Consider the following 10,435-nt stretch of genomic DNA (forward strand, 5'->3'; position numbering starts at 1 on the left):
GAAATAATCATTCAAACTATTAATGGACATACAAACCCATACCCGTAATTTTCAGGTGTTATATTCATACTTGCAAAATAAAATAAATCTTCATTTCACTACCAAAAAAGAAATGATTTTCTAGTTTCATCAGCATATGCAGGATTTATGCGGATAACAATGTTTTTTTGTCGGGGGGGGGGGGGGGAAGAGAAGAAGAAAGAGAAGAATAAGCCCTTTTTTTTGTTACAAGGGGTAACAAAGTGAGCCACACTGACACTGAAAAGAGGCCAAATTTCTATGCATCATTTTTTTGAAAATATTAGCAGCCAGAAGGGTAAAAAAATTATCACAAACTAAATATGTGTGTTGGTATGCAACCTTACCATTGTTTTTAAATGCTTTTCCCTTCAAAAAAACACATCAATGACAGTATACATATTTACCTGCTTTCAGTTCAACAAGTCCCATACACTTAATTGTTTGATTCAGTTCATCATAATAAGCAAGATCACTCCTAAAAACAGAATCCCAAAATTTGTGCCAATATAAACTAATATAATGTTACAAATATAATAGTAATTGTAAGAATTATGCACAAAATATTTGCAAATGACCAGTTTGGCTACTTTCTTTATTCATTATGCACCATTAAAGGTATACACCATTTCTTTATCAACACTTATTAATAAAATGGTATCAAACATAAATCACTATCCAACTTATAAGCATGAACCCAAAACAGCTTGTTAATAAGCTAAAGATAGATAAAGACTGAGCATCACCCTTGAGCCATATAAGTCATTAGACACTTATAAATACAGTAAACGATCCCTACATTCCACAGCAAATGGTCATTATATCGAACGTTTAAAATGTCGAAAATCAAAAATTTTAAAAGCTCACGATTTTTTTAAGCACTGCCACGACAAAAAAACCGACATTTTGGGGATTTGAACACTCTTAACCAAATTACTTAAAGAATTACAACTGAAGAATCATGAATAGCAAAATGTTATTTTAAATTATGTCCACTTTAATAATAATGTTAATTTATGCTTTATATTGAAAAAATTACTCACCCATCATAAAATGACCACAGAAAAATATTACTATCAATCGTCAACCATGCTCTTCCTATTTCAGGGAAGAGACCTGCACGAAAGCCAGTTTGCATATCTGCATTTGAAATGTAGTCAAAGAACACAAAAATCAAGTGACTTAAATGACTTGCATTATCTCTCATTGGGTACCTTATTTAATGTAAGACATTCAGAATACAGAGAAGTTGCTCAGAGTAAAATAGGTATTAATAAAACCTCAGAATAAAGTAAGTCACTCTTAACATCACATGGACTACAATACAAGTTTTTAAAAATCCTTCCAAGCCTAATTAGCAAAATTTAATTTTCTCTTTCTTAGTCACCAAGATCATGAAGAAACTTTATCCCTAGCGGTGATGTTATACCAATGTCTTTCTGCACATGCACATATTGTAATCATTGTTTACAAACAGGATACCTCTAATGGAAATTGTTTTAAAAACTTGTCACCAATTTGACAGATAGTATAAAAAATTTCAACGGGTTATTTGTTTTATTTAGTCAGTGATGCTGATTCAGTTGGACAGAATTTCTTTGATTGAAAGAAAAATATTCATGTTCTACTCCTGATACCATAGTATGCCACAGTTTGACCACCCCTGCTCTATAGCAACAGAGTCGCAGTGAGTTTGCAGCAATCGCTGTTATGCTACCATGAAAGTATCGTAATGACTTCAGATTGCAAAAGCTGGAATTATTTCTATCACTGCAGGCCAGCATTCTTCAACCTTCTTTGTCTTACAACACACTTGAATGAACAATTGAACTTCTGCAGCACACTTAAATTAAGATATTTAAATAAATACAATTTAAATGATTCAATTGCTAACACATACAAGTTATTCATAATTAAAATACAATTAAAATTCCTCTCTCTGGAGAAGGTCTTAATTAGATATCTAACTTTTTTTTCTTTTTTTTTTTGTATATTTAGAATACTTAATGCTTAGCCAGGACAATTTTTTTGAACACATAAATCAATCCACTACTACAAAACCAGACATGCACATCGGCCATATTCCTCTGTGGATCTTCTAACGAATTGGTACATGTTGGAATAAGTGTGTATCCATAGTGAACCTTCTATGAAGTTTGTTTCTGTGTAATGATTACTATGTGTACTGTTGCTATCTGCAATCAATTTTTTAAACTATGAATTTTTTCTCAACTCATAGTGAGTGAAGTGTAATGAATGAATAATTGCAATAGTGTAGGTCCGTTGCTCTCTTCGGCAAGACTTTTTAACGGGGAGATCAGTTAGCATTCGCTAAATCAATCCACTATGTTTTGGCAATTTATCATTGAGTTAACAAGTTTTCATCGGCTCAAAAGTTGTCATCTTCAGGGACTACATAAGTAGAATGAACTCAACACTATTTTATTTTTTTTATTCATAATTAATAACAATTACATTTTTAGCAATTATTTTATCTTTGACTCCCATATTCAAACCTAACACATTTTTGGAATATTTATTTCTTAATGACTATCATGGAAATATTTACAAATTTAAAAAAAACAGTAAAAATTGGATGCACTAGTTATTTGTAAAAAGCAATAACACTTATAAAAAACAAAAATACCATAGGTGGAAAAATTAAAAAAAGAAAGAAAAACTTTTAAAACATATGAGAGTTTAAACTATACAGACAGAAGTGAGAAATTGTGTTTTCAACCAGATGAAAGAGCAAAAAATATTTAAACACTGCAATCATTAGACAATAATTCACTTGAAAGAATCATAAAAGATACAATTAAACTGTTCCTTAAGAGCAGGAGAAAAATCAACCCTATTGCTTACAGTCAGCTGAGTGAGAGAATGGAACTCAACTCCGATCTCAGATGCACTAAGATAATCTGGATCGTTGATGCCACTGATGATTCTCACATCTGAAATAAATGCATACATATATGCATCTAAAAATACTAAGTCTAATCAATTAACAATACGCAGGCTGTAAGTACTTCACAATTTCTGCATGGGCAAGAGAGGGGCATTTATCCTATAATTTTAAAAACTCCAAACTTAAACAATTTATGTTTGCTGACCAATTAAACCCATTCACTGACCCTAGTCAGGGGATGGGGACTACGATAATGCCCGGCTTAACCAGGAGCTGCTCCTGCACATCATGCAATCAACATAAAACTGATAATTTCTTTGAGAAGTCTCTTCACTCAGGAGTGGGAAGTGACAAAGTCCATTTCGGAGCAGAATTGGAACAGCAAAATTCAGGATTCGGAGCAGTTTTTTGGAGCAGAAAATTCAGGATTCTGAGCAGTTTTGGAGCAGCAAAATATAGGATTAAGAGCAGATATTTATAAATTGGAGTAGCAAAATTAGCAAGAATATGTTTGTTAACCCTCACCCCTTTCAAAATAAAACAACTGCACTGTCTTTTGTTATCGAACATCTTTTCATCAGCTTGTTTTTTGTTTTTGGTGTTTCAGGCTATTGACACCTTGTTTGAAAGAGTGGCTGTCATAAAATTTTTCACATCAGTCTAATTAAGATGATTTTTGCTTACTGAGGGCACTATTTACTGTCTGGAACAGCAGCACTCCAAATGGGCTAAAAAGTTTCTATAAATTTTCAATTTTTTTATACTCGGAAAGAAATTGTTGCAAAATAGGAGAGAATTTTGGAAAAATCAACATGATGCTTGGCGATTCAGCACTCATTTGGCAAAATTGGCGATTTGACAATCGTTATTTGGCAATATTAGAAATATGACATTTGTTATTAGGCGATATTGGCAATATGACACTCGTTATTTGTGATATTGACAATTTAATGCTCGTTATTCAGCAAAGTTTCTAAATTAGCATTTGTAATTCGGCTGACATGCTCTTTTTACTCCCAGAATGAATTTTTTTCAGGAAACATCGGGACTTGACGCAATGACAATCGACTACAGTAATTTCTGCTACTTCCAGTGACGATTTTTTGTTTTGAAAATGGAAACTGACTCACATTTACACTTTAAAGCTGGAACATCATTGCAAACCCTCTTCAGTTGCACGATCACAGATATTATCGTGGTTTCCATCGCGAAACCCTGATAAGGGGCAGATAGTTTAAATAAGGCAATAGTTTAATACAGTGGAATAAAACACTCTCTTCTCAGAAAGAATCATTTCGCGGCAAGCAGGAAAACATTTTTTTGTCATCCTTTCCAAAATTCCCGGCATACTGAAGCAAAATTCACAATTTCGCGCAGAAAAATACCAAAATAAACAATTGGAGCAGGATGGCACAAGATGTTAATTTTGGCGCAGTGCGGCACAATTGGCACAGAGTTCCCACCCCTGCTCACTCCATTATCCTATCCATATTTTTGAATAAAAAAGAAAAATAATTACCCTCTTCATCGTCATGCATCTTAAAAGGATCAGCCATGTCACACCAAGTCTGATCAGACTGCATAAAATCTTCCACAGTTTTAGCTGATAGCTCTAGACCATCCTTATCTATCCTAGTACTACTGCTGTCAAACCTCACAAACCTTGAGGTCATTTTGCCGCTTTTATCTATCCAATCGTTGGAACAAAACTGCAACAAAAAATCTACAAGAATAAATTCATTACAAAGAAAAGAAAATGATTGTTTGCTGAAAAATATCAGAGGTTTCATTACACAAACATGGGAAACATCAAATGAAATTTATCTGATAACACAATGAAAAAAAATTGCCCTACAACAATATTTGATATATCGATAAAAACCCTTCTACAGCAATATTTTTTCTAGTCCTGTTTGGAAATGTCTACACTCCAATGTGGAACTGCTGCCTCTCAATATCATGATAATCCCTTTTTTACGATATTTTTTATTGATGTGCAGAGTATCGTTATATCAAGATTTCACTTTATTAACACGAATCTGTTCCCCTCAGAATTCAGAAAATGGCTAAAGCATTTTGTGAGATGGCTTTAGCAGCCATTTAAAAATAGCGCTGAATTCCAAATACAGTCAGTGCTAGAGCTTTATGAAATATTTACAAAAAGTTTTTACAGACTGATTCTTTGATCCCAGATTTGTTCACTAATAGTAGTAGTAGAGGAATGTGTATGAGGTGCATGTAGGGTTAAGTAATACAGTGAAACCTGTACGAAATGGAACATCAAGAAACTGATTAAATACTCAATTTTAGGCAGGTTTTCATTTTATAAAAGTGCACGTAAAAACAATTAATGAAGGGACTATTTTTTGATTTTGTCGAGACAGGTTTCAGTCTAATATTCATCTGTCTCTGTGGTGAGCCAATCTCCCAGTTAAAAAAATCTCACCACCGAGCAACAGGCCTACAACGATACAATTATTCAATCATTACACTTCACTCATAGTTAGAAAAATTGATGGATGGCAGCACTACTCATCACAAGCATCACACAGAGAGAGAGAGAAACAACTTTACATTAGGTTTGCAACATGGACACGCACATTCTAACATGTCCAATTCATTAGACGTTCCACAAAGGAATATGGATGAGATGCGTGTGTGGTTTAGTAGTGGTCATCTTAGGTTTCACTGTAGTAGTAGTCCCAAACAATATGCCAATACTTTAAACATCTTTTCCATTAATAAAACTTTGATTTTAAAAACTAACTGTTCAAGTCCGTTTGCATTCATAAAAATAGACTGCAGGTAAAAATTTAGATTACATAGACTTCTAATAGTAAGCGGATTATCTTTCTTTTTGCAAGAAGATAATCCAGAGCACAAATTAAGCTTACGAAGTATGAAAGCCTGGATAACCAAGTGGAGATCGAGATGTAGTTCCGAAAGAAAATTCACATTCCTCTGTGGGGAATCGAACCACCAATCTCTCACTGCCCAGGCGAGTGTTCTAACCATTGAACTACAGAAGACAGACATTTTCATTCCTTAGAGCATATGTATGAATGCTGAACCGGACTGCGCATAGACAGCCTTGAACCGGATTGCACATAGACAGCCTCCTAGCTCAGGTAATAGCCCTTATGACTAATTTTCTTTCCGAACTACATCTAGATTTCCGCTTGGTTATCCAGGCTTTTGTACTTTGTATGAACAGCGGAGAGCTACATCGCTTCTCTCTACAAATTAAGCTTGTTTGTAGTGGTGTACGCAGCAGGGTTTAAGCTGGATAAAAAATTCCTTTCGCAAAAAGGCGAAAATGGAGAGTAAAGCTTTAGCAAAATGTTACAATGCTAATGAATTGATGGATGGAAGTCTACTCGTTCCATACATCTTTTATGCATTTTTGCGAAAATGGAAACTACTTCTTTTGCATTCTACGATTTTCTTTCGCATTTTGCGAAAAATGTGACCGTATCTTAAACCCTAGTAAGCAGATAAAAATAATATGTTTGGGGTTTGATCCCCCTCATTCAGCAGAGAAGTGTTCTTTACAGTAAAAAAATAATCTCCCACTTTCTTCAAAAGAAACTCCCCCCCCCCCCCGCCTCCGCAGAAAATCCTGTGTATAAACCTTCACTTGTTATGTTAAAAATAATTTTGAGTGGTATTTCCCATATTGATATTTGGCTGGCAAAAGATTAATTTAGCTCTTGAGGGACTTTAAAACAGGTTAAGTAATTTGGTAATTTTCTCTCATTTTAATTTTCAACTGGTGTGGTGGGGTTATTTTGACCCCACATATTGCTCAGCATGCCCCCCCCCCCCCCAGAGAAAGAAATGCATCCGGTGCATCCTGTTATCAGTACTTTTCAAGCTAGTTGTTTACACGTGTTTGACAAATTTATGTTCTATTTTTTTTTTCTTTTCGTTATTTCATTCTTCAAAGTTTCTGTGGGGTCATAATGTCCATAACCTCACCATTTGAGTGAGACATTTGTCTGGCAACCATAGTGTTCAGATAGAAATCATGTTTTCGAAAAGCGGCAGTTTTCTCGATAATGGATTCAAATTAATGGTAAAACATCGGATATTCGAAGTGAGCATGAAAATAGTGTTGTTAGTAAACTGTACGTAAGTTCTATACGATCCTTATTTCATGGTGTTGTTAGCAAATACTGTATTTTCGACTTCGAATAAAACCAATTTTATTGCTTGAGAAAAAGTAGTAAATATTATTTTAATTTGTAAATTTTATTTCTTGAGTATATTGTAATCATATCTGTCGGTGTTTAATCAAGAAAATTGTGTTCAAAAATTTAATATATAATTTTTAAAAAAATGTAAAAGTCACGTAAAATGTAAATCCCTCCATTTTTTTTTTTTGAATGTCTTAATAAAAGGCCATTTTTGGGAAAATTTAAGAAATTTGAAAAATTATTTAGTGAAATAATTGGCAGATGAATGAAGGCATGTAAAAAAGCCCATTGCTTTTATGAAGACTCTTTTCTGATCCAGTTTTTTTTTTCGATTAAGTACGACTTATGGCCATGCAGCAGTGGGCATGGCTTTACTACTTGTTACTTACATTAAAATATATGCGATTATTTATTATGCAAAAGTTTTGTTTTGACATTTGATTGTTTTTGAAACCTTTTTCCCATTTTTGTAAAACTGTGTTTTTTTTCTAATATTTTGTTTTAGTTTGTTGATATTGTTCACTAATAAGCAACTGCGTTCCTTTCTATTCATTATAAACTTGCAATGTATCATCCAGTATGGATCTCTAGACCCCTTGGCTAATTTTTTTTTTGTTTCATCTTGTATTTATGTAAAAAATTAAAACAATAAACAATAAGGCAGATCTTAAAGTAGATTCAAATGTAAAGACGATTCAAAATTTAGTTAACTACTAAAATACTATACCCATATAAACGGCCCAATATACAGCCCCATGAAAGAAACCTTGTACAAAATATAAACTGGCGAGCTGAAAAGTTTGCATCTGTGATGATTTTAATGACCATATATGGTTTGCACTATTAATTATAATTATAGCCTTCACACAGGTGGGCTGATAGGACTCCATTCCAGGACAATTTATTTTTTGTTCCTTCACACTATAAATTGACTGTAAAGAGTCTGGCCGGAAGAGTCACCAAAGATCCCAATCTAATCTCTGTTCGTTCTAACTTGGGTCCTGATGTAAATAAAAGCATGTGTGCGATGCCCAAAATGATTGGTTGAAGAACATTTCACCTTTTCTTACTGTGCAACACCGCCAAAAACATGGTCCTTTGCCCCTCATACCATAAAATACCTCATAATTTTTATTTATTTTTAAATATCTATTCCATATTATTTCAAAGTTATCTGGAAGACGGGAAAAATATTTTTTAAAGATCGGTCAAAGCGTTTTTGCTGCTATGTCTTCAGGGTGAGTGTTGACAGGATACGCCTTTCTCACTCAAACATTACCATCCCCTTTTTAAACAGAAGTTTCATTTTATTATTATTAATCCTATTCGCAAACAGATTTGATATACACTTGTATATGCTTCTTCAAGAGGTCTTGCAAGAAAAAGAGCTTTCTTCTTTATCGTTTGATGACATAAATGAAATATGCGTGTCTATCTTGTTTGGCAGAGCCATTTGAAAATTCATTTCTTTGCAGCTGCTCTGTACTCCTATAAACAAAAGAAGTTGCTGTCAAAAAGATTTTTTTCTCACCCACACACTTTGACGTACACTGGATACAGGTGTGGGGGGGGGGGGTCACTTATCGTTCGTGGTGAATATACGCATTTCAAAAGAATTCGCACTTCTGTTCGAGCAGCTTGTTGGGAGTAAGTAATATTTTTTTCGTCGAAGGCGGTGAGAGCCGAAAAAGTCTGAGGATTATCACAAAGAAATGAAGGTAAAGTTTTGGAAATCTGGTTCCAAAGAGTAATGCTCATTTTTGATTCAGTTAGCATCATTATTACAGACACTATAGATCCCGTGAAAAAGCCTGGCCTGGGGGCCCATTAGTGACCCCAGTCCAGGGGCTCCTGCTGCTGGATGTTGGGGTCATGGCTCGCAATCCACACACGGATAAAAAACCAAAATTGTCTTGACAAAAAACAGGATATCAACAACAGGTTGAAGTAAAGAAACGAAATAATGTGGATGACTCTCTCATCAAATTGGAACTGCTACAGCCCGTGGATTATCATGAAATATTATATTATACAGACCCGCAAGAAATATAAAAAGTGGCAACATAATGGTAAGTTGTACATAATTTGTTTCACGTTATAAGTGGTAGCATATCCAGCCCAGGAAAATCATGTGGTGTAAATTAGCACAGAAATAAAATTGTAAAATTCTGAAGAAAACAAAGTAATAAGAAAAAATGAGGATTTTTTCTCACTATCTGCCGTAAAATAATAAACAACTCGCACAAGCTTTTGTAAAAAAATAAAAAAATGACAAGAATTGTCACAGGCAATGTCCGGGCTGGAGCCCTGTCATCCCAACTCTTGAGGAGTGTGCCATGATAACGACAGAATACCTTACTGAATTTTTTTTTTTTGGGAGATATATATATATCTCTATTTTAATTAGTGTTATAACCAGTTTTTATTACAACAAAATTTGGAGAACAGTGAAAAAAAGTTTTCCAGAAAAACTCTTCATAACGAATTTACAATCTCACGTTTGAGAAAAAAACTCGTGTTCAGAACACGTAATGAAGGGGGTGGGTAAAATTACAACCAATAAAGATAAAGGATGCAGAGTGATATCAAAAATTGGTACAGCGGTTTATTTACATCAGGACCCATGTTACAGCGAACAGAGTATAGGTGACTTGCCGCAGGTTGTGGGGTGCCATGATCATCATATAGTACTGTTTACAAGGAAAAAGTTTTAGTGTTTGTTTGTCACATAAAAACATAAAGTTATTGAAAATATTGGGATGGGGCCTCAACACCCATAATTTCAATAGTTACTATAGAAATGGTAGCATATATTAGGAAAGCTCATCAGGGCTTAATACAAGTTTGCGCCTTTCAATGAAGGCAAAAAGATTGAACAATGAGAAGATAACTGAAATCTATTCAAATGGAATATGAATGTTGAGAATTCATTGTTAAATTTTTAAAATGTTAAAAAAGGGGGATAACTGGTTTCTCTCAAAGCTAAATAGAAATAATCATAGATAAGAAATATTTTATGCATTATAAGATAGGCATGGAACCTGTTAATAAATAAAACTTAGATGAAATTATTTGTTTACTATATTCTTCTTTGATAGGAGTTAAAAATCACTCAATGGCTCATCAAATTCAGAGCTAAAAAAATTAAATGGAATTCATAAATCCAATCTTTTTATCGGAGTTTCGCGTAAAACTTGCGCCCTTCATATTTCGAAATCGAAAATCTGCTGCCAGTAGCATGATCTAAAAACATCTCTCTGACGTCATGACTATAAACTTCGTGACCATACGTCCCACGTCAAACATAATTTCT

General features: G+C 34.0%; 1 protein-coding gene across 1 annotated transcript in view; it reads right to left on the reverse strand.

Moving 5' to 3' along the window:
• LOC149068750 (nuclear pore complex protein Nup155-like) overlaps positions 1-10,315 on the reverse strand; it is a 92,710-nt gene extending 82,395 nt beyond the window's left edge. Inside the window, exons 1-5 of the mRNA XM_089251217.1 lie at positions 10,203-10,315; positions 4,446-4,649; positions 2,835-2,972; positions 1,062-1,158; positions 426-496 (exon numbers count right to left, since the gene is read on the reverse strand). Of these exons, the coding sequence (XP_089107343.1) occupies positions 426-496; positions 1,062-1,158; positions 2,835-2,972; positions 4,446-4,599 (460 nt within the window). The 5' untranslated portion in view covers positions 4,600-4,649; positions 10,203-10,315. The remainder of the gene's footprint in view (positions 1-425; positions 497-1,061; positions 1,159-2,834; positions 2,973-4,445; positions 4,650-10,202) is intronic.
• Between the last annotated feature and the right edge of the window lie 120 nt (positions 10,316-10,435).

This window comes from Pholcus phalangioides, unplaced genomic scaffold, assembly GCF_987345545.1.
Source record: "Pholcus phalangioides strain wild (caught in Gottingen) unplaced genomic scaffold, Ppha-v1.0 ptg000024l_1, whole genome shotgun sequence".
NCBI lineage: Eukaryota > Metazoa > Arthropoda > Arachnida > Araneae > Pholcidae > Pholcus > Pholcus phalangioides.